This window comes from Salarias fasciatus, chromosome 14 (assembly GCF_902148845.1).
Source record: "Salarias fasciatus chromosome 14, fSalaFa1.1, whole genome shotgun sequence".
Lineage (NCBI taxonomy): Eukaryota > Metazoa > Chordata > Actinopteri > Blenniiformes > Blenniidae > Salarias > Salarias fasciatus.
The window spans coordinates 17,024,335-17,045,378 of record NC_043758.1 but is presented as its reverse complement, the minus strand read 5'-3'; the positions used below and the strand labels follow the sequence as shown (position 1 = coordinate 17,045,378).

Below are 21,044 nucleotides of genomic sequence, written 5' to 3'. Positions count from 1 at the left end.
ATTAAAGGAAGGAACTACAAAACAATGAAAAACTCAAACTTCCATAGTTCCCTTCACTTCCGCATGTACGGGTTGTGTTAGGCGCTTCTGCACGGGCGAACTTCCTTTCGCTCCGACATCTTGACGAGGAAACATGGTGAGGGGAATTACTGCACGTTTACTTCAATAAAATCTAACATTTTCGCTGTAGGGCCGACATCTCCGGTGCTGTAGCAAGTCGGAATATGTTTCGCTAAGGCTGTGTCGTCCTACGATTTGCAAAATGACCTGCGAATAAAGCAGAAAGTACCGTCTTTATATCCGTTAGCTGAGTTAGCCGGGTTGCTAATCCCACCACGCTTTCAGCTTTCCTGAGTTCACCGTTCATGACCCGAGTATAGCCTATGAGCAAGACATCCAGACCTACAATAAATTACGAAACATTATTGATAATAATTCTCAACCAAACAATACTGTTTTATTGTTTACGGTTCAGTATTGATGACAATGTGACACCCTGGGTGCATAAGGCCGTCTCATGTCGGTCTGGCCAGCTCCTCTAAACCGGCTGGATGCTCTTCAGCTGTACATTTTCACCCCGACTCTATTCAAATGAAGCGTATTTATCTCGAATTTCAGTTTATCCTGTACGATCACGTTATGTCGCCTGAATCCAGTCCTAACAAAGATTTGAATTTCCTCCCTTCTGTTTCCAGCCTCCCAAACCAGACAAGAAGAAGGACTCTGGAAAGTCCAAAAAGGACAAGGACCCAGTCAACAAATCAGGAGGCAAAGCCAAGAAGAAGGTATGCACTGCATGATTGAATGACTTACCAATAACAGCTTAACAGTGAAACCGCAAAACTGTGCTGTTGAGCTTCTCTGATCTTGAATGTGTGTTTCTGAGCAGAAGTGGTCCAAGGGAAAAGTGAGGGATAAGCTCAACAACCTGGTCCTCTTCGACAAGGCCACCTACGACAAGTTGTACAAAGAAGTTCCCAACTACAAGCTCATCACACCCGCAGTCGTGTCTGAGAGGCTGAAGATCCGTGGCTCCCTGGCCAGGAACGCTCTCCAGGAACTGCTCGCCAAAGGTGATCATCTCAATCACGGTTCAGAGATCCATGGTGTGCATGTGGTGTATTCATGGCAGCAGGGGCAACAGCTTAGCTTTGACAGATATGTTGAGGCTGATAATTGAGTGAAGTATCCGACAGAAATGTGGTTTATCTGAATCAAGCTGAATTTCTGAGAATGAAAAATGGACAGACACTTAAATGTAAATGTTATGATAGACACATTTCATGACACTTACTACTGAATGTGACATATGAAAGAGATAAATGCTAATAATTCATGGTCATTTTTAAAAGTTATAAATATTGAGATTTTGTAGGAATTATGAAAGATAACAAGCTACATTATATTAAGACACATATAATCCAAACAAAGTACTCAAAGCTTTTGTGTAGTTTCTTTAAAAACCAGCTGAGGTTGCATGTCTACTCCTAAAGCCTGGTACACACTACAGGCTTTTTTAAATTTTCCCTGATTCAGAGATCACACACTAGAAGACAACAGAAGACGGATCGCTCAAGATTTTCCTCTTCTGATCTTCTAGTGTGTGCAGTCGACTTTGTGCGGTTTCCCTTCATTACCGTGCTTACATTCATGTCCACTATGAATAAGCAGAGAGTTCATTCCCTCATATTCATTCATTCAAATCAGCTTCGGTCCTTCAGCCCGATTATCCCGTAGTGTGTACTGGCCTTAAGGCATTTAAAGTTTTAGTTTTAGATTGGTTTGCTAACATAACTAAGAATATGATAAATTATATCTTGATGGTGAAACATGGACTTGACTTAGTTAGACTTAAGATTTTTAACAGTTAGCTTCTAAATAAAATGACATCTTTGGCTGCTGGTGCTCAGAAATATCTTAACTTAATAACAAGTAACTGCAGAAGATTCTAGTGAACGTCACCTCTATTCTGCGGCCCTGCCCTCTGGGTACCTGTCTCTGTGTGACCCTCAGTAAAGAGCATGTTGCAAATCCTCCAAACGTGACTGAAGGTCCCACCACACACACCTCTACTGCCTCAAATAAGCTGAATTACTGAGCGAAGGACAATTACTCTGCAAATGAGCGCTTGAAAAAATGTTTCCATCAACTCTCCTGGAAGGCCTCATTTCTTTTGCGTCGGAGTTGGAGCTGATTGGAGCATTTATAACAATGCAGCTTGTCAGCTGAAAGAACAAAGTGCCACATTAAGCTCGTTCGATGAACATTTCCCAAAGTCATCAGCAGACTGGCTGTGTGGTGTTTATAGGCGCACACTGTAAATGCATCCAGGCCAGAGTCGCTCCTTCGCTGTTCGTTAGTTTCAGTGACACTGATGTTCATTGTTATGCAGCGAGCCTGCTTGTAAGATCATTCGTTCTTCGTGAAAGCCGAAAACTTCACTACAGTAGTGGCTGTTTCTCAATGTCATTTTGTCACATGTTAGAGTTTTAAGTGTTGGATATCAGCAGCATAGACTCATTATTTTAAGATTTATTTTCATCTTTTACTCAAACCTGCTCATAGATTTAAATATTTTACATTTCGCTGTCTGAGGATTAAAACCAACTGCAGCATGACTTTGTTTTCACTGCAGTCTCATGAAACAAACACTATTCGTGTGACTTCTGTTGCACCGTCTAGTAGAATATTTTGTTGAATTGTTGCCTTTTGATGTTTTGGTCTTTATTTCTGCATCAGCTGAAGTTAATTACCTGGAGGAGAAGCAGTTTGATAGCATGCGTCTGTTTTGTCTTCCAGGCATGATCAAACTGGTGTCCAAACACAGAGCTCAGCTCATCTACACACGTAACACCAAGGGAGGAGACGAGGAGGCCGCAGCAGAGAAGGCATGATCAGGTAATTCAGAGCAAACAGCCTGTCTGTTCGTTTTAACTTCCGCCCCGACGGCAGCCATTAACATTTATTCTTTTCTCACAGGTTCCTCAATTGGTGTCCTGTGATGAGCTGTTTGTAATGAAAGGTGAATAAAAAATTTAAAAAACACAAGCTCAGCTTTTTCTTACTTTTCATGTGTCAGAATGATATTTATGAGGTACAAAATCTTCAGAGTGGTTTAATGTGTTGATCTGTCATGTTGCGTGGATCAGAAGGCGTCTCAATAGTTCTTAATATATTCAGCAGCAGAGGGAAATTGTAACATCCAGCTTTTAGCGACAGCAGTTCCTGAAAGTGATCTTAACAGGATCATGTCTGTGTCGCTTGTCATGAAGAGGCAGGAACATCTGGATCAGTTTACATCCACAGGAGATGTGTGTAGTTTTAATACAAGAGTACTCAAAAGTTTCTGGTCGCCTCTTTCGGTGCACTTTGTTACTGCTCGCTCGCCTCCTTTTTGTCAGAGGCAGAAATTTCTTCATGGGCTCCAAGGTTCCATGTGGTGTCCAGTCAGAGATTGTTGTATTTCAGTTTCTGGAATATTCAGATCAGTAACTTCCACAACATGTTTAATCATTTAATCTTTTTTCTTCCTTTCCCATCCTTGGTTTGAAGCTTGTGTGTTCCACAACATGAGTGTTGTGCCAAAATGTAGAACTCCTGCCACATAGTTTATAAAAACTCTGGTTTGTCCAGAATACGCAGAGATTAGGGTTAAACAGTAAATTTTCCAACTGCAGGTCAGTTTCTGTCTCATCCTGTGTCGTGACCTTGGGAAAGACTCTGAACTGTAAACTGCTGAAGTACCTTTGATGACACTGTTGAGGTGTGACTAATAGTGCAAAGGGCTTTAAGGCAGCAGCAAATGTACTACATGAGGGTTTTTTTTTTTTCCTACTCCCATTTGCACACACTAGAAAAAGCAGTTCATAGCTTAAATAACAGAATATTGTTTCTGTCAGATTAAAGTTCAGCTTCCAGAGTTGGACTGCTAAGGATGCTTTCATTCAAATTAGTCATGTTGTTTCTAATGCTCCCCAAATGGTGAAAACTGGAGACAGAAACTCTGGATGTTAAAACCGTGGTAACAAATCACATCTTCCACTTGTGCATTGATATTAATAAAGGGTAGAGATTATTGCTTCAATAAAGATCAGAAGTTTAAAGGTGGCCATTAATGTTGCTGCAAGATTCATGCTGATCCAGATTAATCTCAGTAATAAAGCTTTTAACAGCCCAGTCTTAATCTACCTGGTGTGAAAAAGGGGTTTTAACTCATTCAGCTGATATTCTTCCTTTCAGTGTGAACATTAATATTGCACCAGTATAAAAGCAGGATACATGCACACCACCTTTAGTGTGATGCCTTCACTTCCTGTCAGTAATGGAAATCTTCACTCCTCATGCAGCGCTGCTCGGTGTTGTCACCCTGACTCCACTGATCCAGTTTCTGGATTTCCAACTGTGTTTTGAGAGATTCATCATTTATGCTCTCCGTTTGTCTGCTGAAAGCTGCAGGCATCCGAAGGTTATGAGATATTGATAAGAACGGCGCTAAATGAAGGAGCTATCTTTGCTGCCAAACGTCTGCTCAGGGCAGGGAGACGCGCTGCAGCGTCGTGATGGATGCTGTCAGGCCGTCGCTTTGTCACAGCAGCACCTGAAGCGGCTCCAGCAAAACAAACTGCAGGTTTCACGCCAGCGACAGAGACGCCATCCGTCAGCCCGGGAGAGAACAATCACAATCCTATCGATATGCCTCACCAGTGGCTGTTCAGGAGCAAAAACTCTGACTCGGAGCATTAGGCGGAGGATTCCTCATTTCAAAGCCCTGTGTGTCTATATTCAGCTGTAAAGACACTGAATTTGTATAAACTTTCTTCACAAGTTCTTTTTTTAATGTGTCTGGGTTCAAGTACGCAGCAAGATTGTGTATTTTTTTGCACAGAAAGTAATAATGCATGAAAATCACTTCATGCAGTGTATCAAAAATAATTCATGAGGTTTTTTTTCATGTAAAACAATGCTATTGTGAGAAAAAATGACAAAAAGATTTGAAATGTTAAAAAATCCAATCAGAAGTTTGGATGTGTATCAAAAGCTTATAAAATATAAAAATGTATATTTCTTTATAAAAGCATTTTTTTTTTGTCCTTTGTAATATTAGGGTAAAAAATGTTAATATAGTGCAGGTAATAAAATACAGATTTAACAGAACAATAATCAAGTATTATCCACCTTAGTAACTTTTCAAAATGATACTGTATTTAAATAGAGTTGTAATGTGGATCAAAATGGCACTTTGGTAAAAAAAAAAAAAAAATGCTTGAAAATTTGAAAACATTTATATCACGTGTAAAGTGCTGAATTCCAATCATTTAATATGTTATTAGCAGAAAAAAAACTAAAGCAGTGGATGATGACTGATAAAGGTGTCAGAGTGGGGGGGCCTCAGACAATAGTATTATGTAATATTGTTTAATATTTCCCTTATTTAAATGACAGTTTAGTATCATGTCAGTCAAACCAAATGTGAAGAGTTACAGTCACCTCACAGTTAATCATGTCAACTACAGCTCTGTTCTTACTTATTTCTTGAATTAATAGAGTTTCTTGCTATATCTTCCGTTATAATTCAAAATTAGTAGATTGAATGATCTACTTGTGAAATCCTTCTGCAACTAAAGTCAGTTGCAGAAGGCTGTTTGAGTTGAAAGTGGCCCACTGAGGGGCAGAATGATTAGTTTAATCTCTGCTGTGGCTCTGAGCCAGCGTCTGATGCACCAGCAAAGGCACGACACAGGTGAGAAGGCATTAACACACACAGTAATAAGGTACAGGTTGCATTTAACACAAAACCACCGGCCAATTAAAAAAAAAAAAAAAAAAAAAAAAAAAATCCGACACCAGGTTGTCTTAGTGAGTTCATGTCCTAATTTACTAAAGGAGGGCTTGTGAAGGGAACCATAGGGGATAATGACATGTATTTTTCACATCCAGTTCCTTTAATTATGTTGTGTTTTTAGTTCTCTGAGTGAAAAAAAAACTTACATATGTTTGCTGAAAGGAATTTAAAAAAAATCCCAACTCATCCCCTCAGACCTCCCTTCAAAGCTTCAAGACACAGAACTGCAGCTGGAGCCGAGTTCACGGCAGACAGGACGCTGCTGCCATGTAAACAGAGGGACAACCCCAGCAAACAAAACACATTTTCAACGGTCCAACAGAAACCCAGCAACCACAACAACCAGGGTGTGACTTTTAAAGAAAAGACTCACACCCCGAGAAGCTCACAAAAAAGATGATAATGTTTGTATCTGCTTCATGTAATCTTCCTGCTTTTCCTCTTTATTTTTCACTCTTTGCATCTAGATGTAGTTTCAGATTATATCAGAAAGCTTTGTTTTTGGTTTTCACTTCCAGAGTGCTTCCCACTGATTTAGCATCCCCCCAGCACTTCTCACTGCTTATTCATTCATCCATTCACACACAAGGACACCCAAGGACACTTTGACATGTGGGTATTGGGAATTGAACCAGCAACCTTCTAACTGACAGTCTTTTCCAACCAAACCGCAAGAAGCACGTTGTCTCACCGTTTTTGAAATGGGTGTTTTCTCTAGTTTGCGTCTTTCCTCACTGTAGTCAGTGTAGCTCAGCATTGCAGAAACGTGACTGTTTCCTCAGAAAAAGCTCAGTAGAGTCTTCAGTTTATGGAAAAGTGAAGAGTTTAACGTTTGTTCTAGCATTAGCAGAAGCTAATCTTCATTCAAAGCATGTGCCGGCTGGTGAGTATACTTTTCTTTTGATTTAAATAGAATATCTGGAAATAGAAACACTTCTATTGCTGTAGTTTTATGGTTAAATAGTAATAGCGCCTCAGCAGTTGGTTATTGTAGAAATGAAGAGATTTAAAACAAATCATTGTTAAAGGATTTTTATATTAAGATTCGTGTTTATTACATTATATACAGTTTATTATATTTACTATACATGTTTACATTGTGAGTAATAATCATATACCTTGTGCGCTGAAAAAAGTCTGTGGTGAGCTGGAGTTTGCTGGTTTGAATCCCTACAGGTTTCATTAGGAAAGACATCAACGTGAAACATGTTCCAAATGAAACTAACTAGCATCAACACCATTAATTCAATGGTGCTACTTTGTGTTCAGAGATGACTGGAAAAAAGGAAATGAAATTCCTTTATTGTGTATTGTGTATTCACTAAGGAATGCTTAACCGACCTTCAAGTTTAAATAGGATGAGCAGGTCACCTTGAAAATACTCCACACTTATAGTCGAAGTTGTTATCATCTTACTGTGTCAGGTAAATTACAAATACACATGATTTAAAGGGATATTCATGAGTCACTGATATTTAATCACTCAGTGTCACTGTTAGTTTCAAAGTTTAAAAAAAAACATAAAGTGATTGATATAATTCAAAGGCCATAAAACAATTTCCGCGTTGCTGTGTTTGCTGAACGTCTCCTCCTCTGACTGACAGCCCGCCCTCCTCAAGGTCCACCCGTGGATAAGTGAAACCCCGCTCTCACTTCATGTAGCGCCCCGACTGGAGTCTGAAATTAGAGCAGTGGAAGGGACTCAGTGAGCCGCATGACAAACTACTGCCTTTGTTCATCCTGGGTGGATCTGAGGGTGTGACACCGATATTAAACCTCTGTGCTCATGAGAAACCCTTCCCCTCTGGCTGGGTGTTCCTCCCTCTCTCTTTCTCTCTCTCTCTCTCTCTCTCTCATGATGATGATGATGATGATGATGACATTTAGGTGTCTGCAGGATGGTTGAAAAGGCAGCGGCGGTGAGAGGGACGCAGCCAGAGTGGGGTATGCAGGGGAGTGGGAGCGCCGTCTCGTGGAGATTAGTCGGGGCTCTTCCAGGGCTGGATTTATGGCACGCAGCTGTTGAGTGGCTGACAGACGTGTGAGCAGCTCAGGCACTGCTGCCTCTCAAGCTGCCTGTGCCGGCTCCAGCTCCGCTCACTGGTGCGTAGGAAAGGAGGACTGCCGTGCCTCGACACAACGGTGAGTACTATTCTTCCCCGTCTCCCACAAATATCCATTTATGTCTTTTCTAACTCCTTTGAAGAAGAAGTCAAAGTGTTTTACAAGGCACAACCTTTCACCTACTCTGCATGCTTTCATGCTGTACGTCTTATTTTGTGTTCTGACCTCTTTCCCGTTTCCAGCACATGTTGTTTGGACCTATAGCAAAGTGTGTTTTCAGGCAACTTTCAGTCAGCCAGCTGCCGGGTGTTTTACCTTACATGGCCAACAATGCTGAAATACAAAAATAACTTGGTAAAGAGCTCCTCATTAATGTTGTATGTGTGTAATGAGTGAGACTTCAGGGTGCTGGCAGTGTGTCTGAGAGTTATATCAAGGTAGAGTTATGTGTCTCCGAGTGTTTCCTCTGTGGCTTTTTTAAATTTAGTTCACAATGTTGGGTCCTATTTTTAGAAGTTCAGGAGTGGTGGAGACTTGATGCCGGCCACTCACCAGACAGACGGACAGACGGACGGACAGACAGAAACTTCAGCAATATACTCAGTTTTCCATCACTTACGACTTGCCCTGCGAACATCCTGCACTTTAACAATTTGTGAGCCTTCACCGAATCGGGTGGTGTCCGCTTAGGTCAAGCCTCGGCTCAAAGGGAAGCCTGGATTCTCAATTATAGCCGGACCCTGCGGATTGTTAGGCTCGCCCAGTGCAGCTATCACTAGAATTCAGAGGTCAGAGAAAAAAAGGAGACAGGGCTTCACGGCGAGATTTACTTGTTTGGGGTTAATTAAGCGGATGCTCCAGGATCAAAAGCCTTGCTTACAGTGCTGAACCAAGTCATCTTCATCTCAGACCGCAGAGGATTTATAGTTCTCTGTTCTGTGCAGTAGGATTCGCACAGAAGCCTGAAAAAAAAAAGAAAGAAAAAAAGAGGCATAAAGCTATTTTCTCTGTGAATCAGATTGTATTTGAGCATTCCTGGCAGTGGAGCGGCAGCCCTGCTCCGGGAGTGTTTATTTGGGTTGCTATGGAAGGATCTGCCTGTGGCTGAGCGGGCCGCTGGTAAAAACTGAAACCAGAGCTGGAGGACGCCTTTAAAGATCCAACCTCAAATCTTTCCTGCTTCCTCCTGCTGTCACTTAAGTATGGAGGCCTGCTAATGGTTTTACTGAAAGAGATTACAGCAAGTTGGTTAAAATACATTAACATTATAATGAAGAAATGAGGAGCTTTTTCATCATCTCCACTCATGTGCTCAACATGCAGGGTTCAGCTGATCTGCATGGAAACACACAAAAAATGTGTGCTTTCTAATAGATTTTGGTTCGGGTTATTGCTATCGATCACTTTAATACACTTCAGCTGACTTTGTTGAACTTTGTGGGAGAAAAGAGAGAAGAGGCCAAATTCTCAGACCTGGCTCCAACCCTCCCTCAAAATCTCTGTAGCTCTGCAGAGTTGCTTCAATCCAATCAATCATGAAGACAACTTCTTAAGAATATGATTAATAACTCTAAATAAAATGAGGCACAAGCAGAAACTGAGTACTGTACATTCTTTTTTTTTTATCAAGGATCCTCTCCTCTCCCCTGTGGAAATATCACAGTCATTATTTGCAGCTTTCTGTCTGCAATATTCATCCGTTTGCTTGTACAATAAGGGGCATTCATCACAAACCAGGAGCCAGGTGCTCTGGAGAGGCAGATTTGGTCATAGAAATTCTTTTAGTCTTTTATGCCACCACTCCTTTACACCCATTTTTCTCGCAAATGGCGAGAATTGACCGGTGCCCCTTCATTATTATTTCCTCTGAAACGTCTTCTACAGAACTTCAGAAAGCTCACATCCAAGCCCGCCAACGTGCTTGCTTTTATTCAGTGCCCCTCGGCGTGAGACCGGGGTGATGTTTACCTTCATTATTTACAGAAACTCAAAGTATTTGAGTGGCTACATACAGTTTGGCACCATCTGTCCGCTCCCTTCCTCAGCTCGTGTCATTGCCGGCCCACGGGAGCTGCGGTGGAATGACGCGCTTGGCTGAACAGCTGTTTATGTCGAGTAAGAATGACTTTTTGCTTTGGAAAGTGCCTCCTTTAACATGATGGAAAACACCTTCACTGTGACAGTAAGATGCAACATCTGTCCCGTACGGCTACGGGAGTCCGGTTCAGAAAGCAGCACTGCGACAGCCAGGAGACGTCTTTGTTCAGATTGCTTGACTCAGCTCAAGAGAATTGATTAAGACTTGGAGAAGTTTGTTGCTTCAAGAAATCTGCACTTTGCTGCTGTATTTTTCTGCTTGTTTTGCTTATTTTTGGACCCACAATAATCTACGGCTGACAGTGTTTTCCTTCAGGCTTTGTTTCTCTCTGCGTGTGCGCTGCTCTCCGCGCCGTCGTCCAGGTTATTAATGAAGATCAATCAATAGAAAGCGACACCTCTGCAGCCCTGTGAGGCTGAGCGCTCCCTGGCTTCACCGTACTCGAACACACACTTCCCGTGTTGCTGTGAAATGTGTCCCTGATGTTCCCTCTTGACACTGTCAGATGGTCAAAACCTGCTGACTGGCTCGCTGCTCTCCTGCTTCGGCGTTCGGTCTGCCCTCAATGTGAACTGAATACAGAAAATGACTGTTGTGTCATAACTTACAGTGCACAGCGGTTTCAAATGTGCTGACGTTCATTGACGTGTGTTTTGTGGTCACTGATCACCATCTGCTCTGCAATAAGTAGCGTTTTCCTTTTGCCTTTCTTGCAGAATGGTTGGAAATTCACTCAGTTTTTCCACTGGCAGAGTGAGCCAGATATCCACCGGATCTGTGCAAGAGCTGTGGGCTCATGAATCAGATCCAACCATGTGTGCAAACAAGACATTTTACAGACATGTTGTTACTCGGGTTCCATATATTTAAAATATATAAGTCTGAAGTTTGGGAAAATATGTGGCGTAAACACAAAACTTGTATAGGACAGGATGCAGTTAGTAGCAACAGAAACCCACCCAATGACTCAATTCACCAGGCAGAAAGACAAACCACACCCGAATGAAGCATCCACTGGTTACCAGCTTTAGTTTGAGAACATAATAATGAATCAAGGATATTTACCTAGAAAAAAGAAAAATGTATGTATCTGCATGCAGAATAGGGTTTGACTTTCTCCTCTGGAGCTCAGAGATGAGGCTGTGACTCTTGACAAACTGCACATTATGTCAAAATCTCCCCAAACACAAATAGTTTGGTTAGGAGCAAAAACTACTGCTGCTTAATGACAGCTTTTTAAAATAATTGTTGCACTGTGCATGTCATGACTGCGTGAAGCGCTGTGATAAGAATACTAATAACAAACAAAACAAAACAGCGAAGCCTGAACAGCGCTGTGTTTGCCTTCTGGGATGTTTAACGCTCTTTACGGCAGCGGTTCTCAGAGTGGGAGAGCGATCCCCCTCAGAGAGTTTAAACAAACCACAACTCTCACACAACACGTTTGTCAAGTTGTCGTATCTGGTTGACATTATGAGAGTCAGTTGTTCATAACTACCTTATAGATCGGGCAATAAAAAGCGTCACTCTTCCTGTTTCAGCAAGAAGTTCTTCAATTTGAAATCTGCTGAGTATGGTTTCACCATAAAGCCTATTTTTATTCCTCATTATACTTACAAAAGTCTGCTGTAACAATGTGTTTTTCCAGAGTTAAAGTTTTACACCACAATTGATTAATTTGATCAGGATTTCATCTAAAGGATTGCAGGGCAGATAAATCTCAGGTTGTGTGTTTTCCAGAGCTGTATAGACCGGATCACGTTCGCATCCATTCGGTGTGAGAATTAGTTTGCATTCAGCACACTGAAACGTACACAAATACTTACAAATAAAAGGGGTTTGAGAAGCTGCAGCAGCCAGGTGTGTTCCAGAAACAGGCTCCATAAAAGATGATTTTTTTTTTTTTTTTTTTTTTTTTCCTGAATGAATAAGCTGATGAAGTTACACGATTCTCAGAGTGCAGCCACTTGGTTTATTTTATTTTTTCTGCACCGGTGTGTTATCGGTGACTAAAAGGGCTTCTTTGTGAACGCTGTTAAAAACGCTGCTGTCATCAATATTTCAGGCATAAAAGAGTTGGAAAGAGGCACGCGTTTCAGTGCATCTTTGCGATTCCTCCCAGACACACGAAGGTGCAGCTCCAATCCCACTTCTATAGATGTATTGCTTCAGAAAGGCTTTGTCAGAAAGAAACCTCTGATGACTCACGTTGCACTGCGTTCTCACGAACACCACCGAGTTATAGCACAGTGGATTACCTGTATCTCACAATATTTAGCTGGGGAAGAACTGAAATTGACCCTAAAATGATGCAAATACTGCTTTAGATTTGCAAAATGTGACCGACTCTGTCACTTCTAAAGGCTTGAACACATTACTCTCTCGTGGCTGTGTGAACTTAAAGTTGCAATATTGGTACATAAATTCATTTTAACGTTTAGTTTAGCTTAATATCACTGCAAAGCATCAGATAAATCATAGAGCGTTTTATTTTCTCAGAATTTTCTTTGCTGCTTCTTTCATTTGCAAGTCGACACCTGTTCCAATTGCCCCTTTTCCTGTTCCGCCCAGCCAACAGATGGTGCGGGAGCAGTATGTCACCACCACCGAGGGCAGCAGCACGCCCAGACCGGCGCCCGACGACGTCTACAAGATCGGCATCTATGGCTGGAGGAAGCGTTGCCTCTACCTGTTTGTGCTGCTGCTCATCGTCATCCTCGTGGTCAACTTTTCCCTCACCATCTGGATCTTCAGGCTGATGTGGTTCAACTCGGTGCGCATGACGTGCATCGACAAATAGAATAGCCATTGAAATACACACTCTTATGTTATATTCCCATGTAATCTGGGGACTTTGCATGGATTTTAAATGCTGTTTACTGCACACAGATTCACTCTAAATTCATTCAAAATCATCACTAAAGGGACCTTAAACCAGCTCAGTCCAATCCCAGCGATATTTAGGTTTTAAAATGTAAATGGCCGTCTTCCTTTAGACTTGATATCTGACTCCACAAAGATGACAAGTTGTTATAATGTGAGTAGATATGTACCTGGCAGTGCACATATAAAAACAGGAATACACACACATTCAAACAGACTAGAGCCTGAAGCAACTCTTTCATTATGCCATGATCCAGAGTGATACATCAAAACTTCCCACATGTGCCTCAAACCTGGAAGACTGAAATTCCTCACCTCTTAACTTAAGCATATTTATATTTCCTGCCTCGCAGCTGTTGGAGCTGTTTCATAATTTACAGCCAAATCATGTTTTCTCTGCTAAATCTTGTGTTTTTGCCTAAATGAAAGCCCTGTCGCTGTCATTCCAGGCGGGGATGGGACACCTGCAGGTAAACTCGGATGGGGTCAAGCTGGAGGACGGCGAATCTGAGTTCCTGATGCCCGTCTACGCTCAGGAGATCCACTCCAGAGAAGTACGACAATCGGGAACACACACTTTCTGTCAATCCTTCTGCTTCTTTTTCGTTCTCCTCTTCCTTCTTAACGACTCTCCCAGCTGATTTCAGGCTGTTCAGTCGAGCGTCCGGGCAGCCCGGCCATCATTTCATCTCATTGTTTACCAAATCTAAACTTGAGTGCCAGTGAGCAGACTGTTATCATCTAAATGTAATCCCACTCAGACACTCGCGCATTTTTTATGCAGCTGCAGCGACTGAGCTGCATATTTCTGACCGTAATGTTTTTCTGGGAGAAGTGTCAGAACAAACTGGAGCTGGCAGTCCCACACAGCGCACGTGGTGGTGCGCGCCGAGCTTCCCATTAACCCCAGGGATACTTGTGGCGGAAAGCGGTTTATAGCCTGCCTGCTAGCAGCAGATGGGAACACTTTGCTGCAGTTGTTTACATGTTATGGCTTTTATTGCTCATAGCAGCAATTTTTTAAGCATTTTTCCTGACTTCATGGGCCTCATTAAAAAAAAAAAAAAAAAAAAGACAATGTATTCCTCAAGTCATGGACCCCCAGATTCTGTAATGTGGGCGATGGGTTTCTAATGAGATTCAGAATTTAGTGAGTCGCCCCGTCGCCTTCGAAATGAAAAGTTAGGCTCTTAGATCATTTTTACAAACATGTCGTCCTCACAGCTGCGAGGGAACGGGAGCGATTTACAGCTCAGCTGCCTCATTTAAACATTTTATGAAACTGTACGCCTTCCGAGTGTTTTTGTGATGTCTGCAGATAAAAACCCCGCTGTCACATATTGTGCAAATACCTTTTGTAGAAAAAAAAATATAGTAGCAGTTTTTTGACGAGGTGTTTTTGTTCAGAATTTATAGGCGGTAGCATCAGCTGCTTGATTCAGCAGTGTTTTCAGAGGGCTGGCGTTCGGATGCTTAACAAAGCTCACTGCACAATGAAAATTTACCAAGTCAAAAATAATTTATGTACTTGCTGATGTCTTAGAATATGGAAAAAAGCTGAGCTCATTAAGCTAAAAGACAAAAGACTCAAGTGCAATTCACAAAATTCACCAAAAAACTTCAAACATCAGATATAAATGGGACGATGGAAAGTGAAAGCGGACTGCATAATGAGGCAGTGGTTATCACTCTCACTGCACAACAAAATAAACAGATAAATGAATAAACCTCACCCCATTATTTCAAGATTTTGTTCAACAAAATTTGTTGGCAACCAGTAACAATGTGCAGGTCTGAAACATTCATGGAGTGAAGGAGGTGATGCCAGAGAGTTAGGCTTTCATTAGCAAATAACAGTGAATGAGCTGAAATCAGCAGCAGCATTTTGTACCTCCTGTAATCTGGAGGGTGAATGACTGATATCAACATGACTGATGCTACAGGAATCAAGGAAAAATAACAAAATAGTGGAAAGGAAGAGTTTTTTTTCCCTACACAAAACTATGATTAACAGTCAGTGTTGTATGAGACTTGGATCTACTCTGTATGTTCAGTAACTCAGTTATTATACACGCAGCCTCATTCGAAGATATCATATTGCTTAACTTTCACTGACTGTGTGACTGAATGAGAATGCTGTCAATGTTCGTTTTGCTCCAGATGGACTGTATGAATTCCGAAAGACCGAAACAGACTGCTGATGGAAGCTTTACTTTCAGAAAGACTGTTTCACAGTGAAAAATCAGTCTTGTGTGTCAAAAAAGTCCTGCGGCCTTTATTTCTCTGAGGACGTTACATCCAGCTCAACGTCAGAGGCAACTCGGTATACGGTACACAAGTCCATCACAGGGCAAACCCGCAGAGACAGCCAATCACACACACTTACACTCACATCTATTGGTAATTTAGAAAGACCAATTAAGGAAACCAAGGAGACCGGGGTCCTCCTGGCAGTCATATGAGAGCGCTAACCACGAGATCAATGCCAGGCAAAGTCGAACTGCAGCTGATGAGCGTGTCAACCACATGGCCATCTCACAAGAGAAAGAATTAGATCATAAAGGTCAATCAAGGTTATTTTCTGGCAATCAGGAATCTCATCACAGTCTATTCAGAGGTTTAGATTTTTCACACAGGATGTGCAGCCAGCATGGCTAAGACTCTCACAGAAGCCACGTCTGCTCGGCTAGAGGAACAGTATTCTTCCAAATACAGAAAGCAATCTTTATGTGTGTGTTTGTGTGTGTGTGCTTTGAGGAATTTGTACAACATGGTAATTTGGTGAACTTACTTTTCCTCCCCTTCTTTTTTCCCCCTCAGGACTCTTCACTTCTAGCGCACTCATCAGAAAAGGTTTCCCTTAATGCCCGCAATGAAAACGGAGACGTTACTGGAAGGATCTCTGTGGGTAAGAGGTCGCGTGTGCTCACAGGCACTACAGCACTCGCACGTTACATCCCAGTGATGTATGGGGTCTGTAGTAAAGACATTCATGAACTTGTCCTGCAGGGGTTTCTCATCCAACATTAAAAAGAGCCCATCTTTCAAATCATAATCTCTTAGATTTCCATTTGAAAGCCATTAAATGCAGCACTGCTTTCTCGACCATTGAGCCCGGACCGTTCTGTATTACACAGAGGGCCCGGGGGCCTGTGGAGGATCATATTTTTGCGTCTTTTATGGCTCACCAATGGCCAAGTTGAGGTATTTTGTCATAATTAAAAGGCCAGCAAATGACCCAGCTAATTGTTGTGTTCCACAGTGCAGTTATGTGTCCTTGATCATTAAGCCGTAAAAAGCATAGCCCGCTCGCTCACGGCCCTCTGCGAATAAAACTGTAATGCTTGTTAGGGAAGGCTTCGTGTCGGCTCGCAGTCGCTGTGAGCTGAGAGCGGTCCGGACTGCTCTGCCTGCTGTAGATCTGCCGCATACGGAGCTTTGAAAACTGACGGAATGAAGGTCAAAGTGGAATAACCTCAACAGCCTCATGGATTCCTTTTTGAGAACACCTCAAAACATGAATGTTTTTTTAAACAGCACAGTCACAAAAGCATTCTCAAATACGTTTGCTGTTCCTGTTGTTACAGGTCCTAAAGAGGCTCAGGGACACACTCCAAGTCTGCTCATTAACTCCCAATATGACAACATGCTGTTCACCGCAGATGGCGACCAGGCAATGATTGGACCAGACAAACTGCGAGTCACAGGTACAGCAGCCGCCGCTCTGAGCGCCTTCCTTACGCTCACCTGTTGGCCAACACGTTTTGGAAAACAATAATACGAGCAACAGATGTGAAATCAACAGGAACTGTTTGGTTCGAAGGCAAAAATCTGGACAACAATCCAGCAACCAAGGACAAAGGCGTCTTCATTTCTGTTTAGAATCATTCATGTCTAACAGCAAATTGTGGAAAATCTCTTAAGTGCATCTCTCACACTTAAATGTGACATTCCAGTTCAGATATCAAAATGTGAATTTGCATTAAGGTAACAGAACTGTGCGGATATCTCCTAAAGCTGCACAGTTATTCAAATGACTGAACAAAGAGCTGAAGGGTGGAGTATTTACCATTTCCAGTGTGCGCACCGATGCCTTGTTCCCCATCACACACTGTGAACACTGATTATTGTTGAGCAGACTGTCAGCTGACAGCTTCATTATGCCCGAGGTCAGTTTTTCCCACAGAAAACAGCAGCAGCAGAGCCGTTTTCATCAAATCCTGGAAATGAAACCTCCTCTCCCACTGTGTTTGCCGAGGCGTTCCATTCATCACCGTTGGAAAGTGACACTGAGAGTTCATTGCATTTGGCTGTTTGGCATGAGTGGAAAAAAACCAAACCGATTCTCATTTTTGAATTCTCATTCAAATCAGAATTTTTAAAGACATTACATTTATTGTTTTCACATATATTAAAATCCCATTTACTTACAAAAGAAACTTCTTGAACACCGATTCAGGAGGATGTTCAGACCAGCTAAGAATGCTGAGGATGGATCGTGTGTGCACATCATGCTACCTGACGAAAGCAGGTTTTTTCTAAAACGCTCTTATTCGTGTGTGTGGTTGCGTGTGTGTCCGTCTGTCCGTCCATCCTGCAGGTCCTGAGGGGGCTCTCTTCCAGCATTCAGTGGAGGTGCCACAGCTGAGATCTGAAATTCTAAAAGACCTGAGGTGAATCTGACAGTGGATAACAATAGTGACAGTTTCATTTTATTAGAAAACGGTGCCATTTAATGTAAAGTCTTTGTAGAACATTTACTTATTTTGAGCCGGCCGTACCACCTGTAAAATGACTGTGTACATTTAGTACATTTGAAAGATCCTAAATAATCGTTGACAGATAATTTCAAGCTATTGATTAGGCTATTTCTAAAGATTCTGTGTCCTCACAGGCTGGAGTCCCCGACTCGCTCTCTCAGTATGAATGCTCCAAAAGGTGTTCATATCAAAGCCCTGGCAGGAAACATCGAAGCAACTTCCAGGATGGACGTTATTCTTCAGTCAAGCGAAGGACTGGTGAGAAAAACCTGAATATACAGTGCATGCTCTTTATGAGGTAGGATCTCATTCACTATTTTAACATCTCCAATAGCCATACATGGGAGCTCAAGTTCATCTTACGAGAGTTATGTTTAGGAGGAAAATTATTAGGTGTGATAGTGACGATTTACTAGCATACAAAATGACATAATGCTATACCGTAAATTAAAAGTATTATAAGCATCAGAACAAAAGGAACATATGACATGATAGAACAGGATGCAGTGTTACCATCACTGAATTTGCAAACTAAAATTGCACAATACCACACAATTTAATGTCATTTGATATAATCAGGGTGTGATTTGCCAAGAATGAAGGATACACCCCTCTGCTCATGAATCCCCCTCTCACTGAATAATTTTTATTGCTGTGTGGGAGGACTTTATTCTTCCCCTTGCAGGGATCAAAGCGATGTCACCAGCAGACCAGAAAAAAACCCCCACATTGAATAACTATAATTTAAGTCAAACAGAGTGGAACTCTCTCGATTGACTCTGGATTCAAACTGCACATCATTTGACTTCATGTAATCTCATGGATTTTTATAGTCCAGCAGCTGGTCATCTGGCAGTAGTTGACTAAACAGAAGTTTATACATTCACTTACATAGATGAAATAGGATATGACAGAAGCTGATGTTATAAAAATTATATATGTTTATGTCAAATTTTGCAATACGATGTGTATATTTGGATTTTCAGAGGGATTTTTCAGTTTTTTTTACCCTCTTGGAGTTTCCACTGAAGAAATTAAAAGATACTCATCTATGAGCTGAAATGAGTTTATTGGTTTTTGAACTTGTGGGTCAGTTCTTTGTGGTGGAGTCATTCTCAGTTCCCATGCTGGAGTCGAGAGTGACTTTAAGTAATTGGTTGTGGCTGAATCGGGTCTCTGTAATTGCTGCGGTGCAGCTAAGTGCCTGAAATACATAAATAATTTGCATCACAAGCACTTTTCTGACCTTTGTGAATCAATTCCAAGCAGAGCAGCACACTCATACGACAACACCGCTTTAGGGTGTAACACACCCTCATCTTTCTTTTATTGCTATTGTAAGAAAAGCTGGAAATTAATCTGCACCGCACTGTCTGTCACTCACACAATCTGTGAAGCTTCATATGCAGGTTTCTTCTCACTGTGTCACATTGCACACGCGCACCCAGCCTGGGTGAGAGTCAGCGTGATATTCCTTTTGTCGATTTAATGAAATGCTCTCCTTTCTCCGTCCTTGCTCCGCACGCCGCCTGCTCCGCAGCTGGTGCTGGATGCTGAGACAGTGCGCATGACCAATTTGCCCGTGAGCAAGGAAGGGGTTTCTGGAAACGCTCAGGGTCTCTACGAGGTGTGTGTCTGCCTCAGCGGAAAGCTCTTCCTGTCCAAGGCTGGAAGGACGTCCACTTGCAGCGACAATCAGGAGTGCTAGCCAGACTCTGATAGGGTCATCGATTTTCCATCTCTCAGATGATGCATCCTCCAGGAGGCAGCAAGCACAACCGTTTGTACGCATTCAGTTTTTACTTTTCAATCTCAATTCCACTGTGGGTCTGAGTATCCCACAGGCACAGCGAGGCTTATCAAAAAAAAAAAACAAAAAAAACCCAATACCTGCTGGCATACATGATGAAGATGTAAAAAGCATGCATAATTTCAGCTGCTTTTTAAAGAATTCTAAGTATTCAAATTAAACAAATTGGCTCAGTACCACAATTGTCTGCATCGGAGTTTGGTGGAGAATTATCACAAAACACACACACACACACACACACACACACACACACACACACACACACACACACACACACAGTATCATGGCTGGGCAATGAGGAGCTGGTAACAGCTTACATCCTATGCAATATTATCTTTGGGTGCAATAAATGAAATTGACACATATCAAGGGCTTGGAAAATTGAAAAAAAAATCCCTCAAATGGCAACAGAATTTATTGGAAATATTTATTTTTGGCTTCATCCTCCAAGCCCTTGGTATGCTGCATTTGTGTTTTGGTGTTGAAGTTGTCTATATTTAAATGTGAGGGAAACCATGAAATGTTCAAATATTTTGTCAAAGTCATGAGTAAGAAATTAATTTTTGTTTAGCCTCGAGTTCAGAAACAAGTTCACTACACACTTGGTTCTGTAGGATTCGAATACAGTATGTTCCAAGCCATTGTGGCACTACAAAGTGTGTGTCATGCCGTGCGTGTATATGAGTGTGCTCTTTCCAGGTTTTAAGTCTATGTATGGGTGAGATGACTTATTTTGTTTTGAAGCAACAAGCATGTAATTCCTCTGACGCAGGAAAGATAGCTTTTTTTTTGTTTTTCTAAATTGAAGCCAGATGTTCCGTTTGTACAATAACTTCAATGAAAATAACCAATAAAACCTTCTCTTCTCACACACACAGTGGCAGTAAAGCAAACACAAGCAGGCTTTGAAAAAGACTGTTCTGTGCAGAAACATTGCCTTGACTTCAGTTTCAATACAATATGCATGAAAGGCACTTGACGGCTTTTGCCATGATTGCTGAATGAGTGCTCCCAGGTGAGCATATTTACAAATGGTTGCACCACCTCCTTTTGTGACATGACTGTATGACGGTACTTTGGTTTGCAGTTGTCATCTCTGTCCTGGCTGATTTTGATAGTGTGAAATGTGTATTTATTCATTTTGTATGTTGAATAAACTTTGTGCTATTCTTCTATGTGTTTGAAACATTTAATGCTTATTAAGATTGAGGATGGAGGCCGTGCACAGTTTGAACAGCTCCCGACTCTCTCACGCCCTCTCGTGGAAACCTTGAGCAGAACTCAAATTCAGCTGTGACAGAAACTTCAAAATCCCTTTTTATAAAATTATTAATGTGTTTTATGTGACTTTGCGAAGATGTAATCCATCTTTGGGTACAAAAATATTTCTCAATAGAAATAAAATAATGATACAAACTTTCTTTTGCATTTTAACCAATTATAACGCGGCCTCACACTGTTAATGCTGATGCTTATTTTTCAGTCCTAATAGGTTTAATCTAGAATAAGGCAGTTTCATATAAATGGAGTTATTTATGTTTAGAGGCTTGCCTAAATACGATGAAGATATGTTTTAGTTTTTTTTTA

General features: G+C 41.6%; 2 protein-coding genes across 2 annotated transcripts; both read left to right on the top strand.

The window, feature by feature from the left end:
* The first annotated feature begins 30 nt into the window (after nt 1-30).
* rps25 (ribosomal protein S25) lies at nt 31-3,036 on the top strand. Its single transcript, XM_030109155.1, has 5 exons — nt 31-136; nt 696-785; nt 890-1,073; nt 2,800-2,898; nt 2,980-3,036. Exons 1-4 carry the CDS (start codon nt 134-136, stop codon nt 2,892-2,894), a joined length of 372 nt encoding a protein of 123 aa, XP_029965015.1. The 5' UTR covers nt 31-133; the 3' UTR covers nt 2,895-2,898; nt 2,980-3,036.
* A 4,695-nt stretch (nt 3,037-7,731) lies between these two features.
* sgcg (sarcoglycan, gamma) lies at nt 7,732-20,630 on the top strand. Its single transcript, XM_030109294.1, has 8 exons — nt 7,732-7,984; nt 12,576-12,777; nt 13,337-13,441; nt 15,708-15,795; nt 16,475-16,594; nt 17,488-17,560; nt 17,782-17,905; nt 19,188-20,630. The coding sequence occupies exons 2-8, from the start codon at nt 12,583-12,585 to the stop codon at nt 19,353-19,355; spliced, it is 873 nt and encodes a 290-aa protein (XP_029965154.1). The 5' UTR covers nt 7,732-7,984; nt 12,576-12,582; the 3' UTR covers nt 19,356-20,630.
* The last annotated feature ends 414 nt before the right edge of the window (nt 20,631-21,044 follow it).

Coding starts and splice junctions, on each gene's coding strand:
- rps25 (XM_030109155.1), top strand. Junction 786..889: donor GAGGCAAAGCCAAGAAGAAG/GTATGCACTGCA, acceptor GTTTCTGAGCAG/AAGTGGTCCAAGGGAAAAGT. Junction 1,074..2,799: donor CCAGGAACTGCTCGCCAAAG/GTGATCATCTCA, acceptor TTTGTCTTCCAG/GCATGATCAAACTGGTGTCC.
- sgcg (XM_030109294.1), top strand. CDS start 12,583: ATGGTGCGGGAGCAGTATGTCACCACCACCGAGGGCAGCAGCACGCCC. Junction 15,796..16,474: donor TACTGGAAGGATCTCTGTGG/GTAAGAGGTCGC, acceptor CTGTTGTTACAG/GTCCTAAAGAGGCTCAGGGA. Junction 17,906..19,187: donor TTCAGTCAAGCGAAGGACTG/GTGAGAAAAACC, acceptor CCTGCTCCGCAG/CTGGTGCTGGATGCTGAGAC.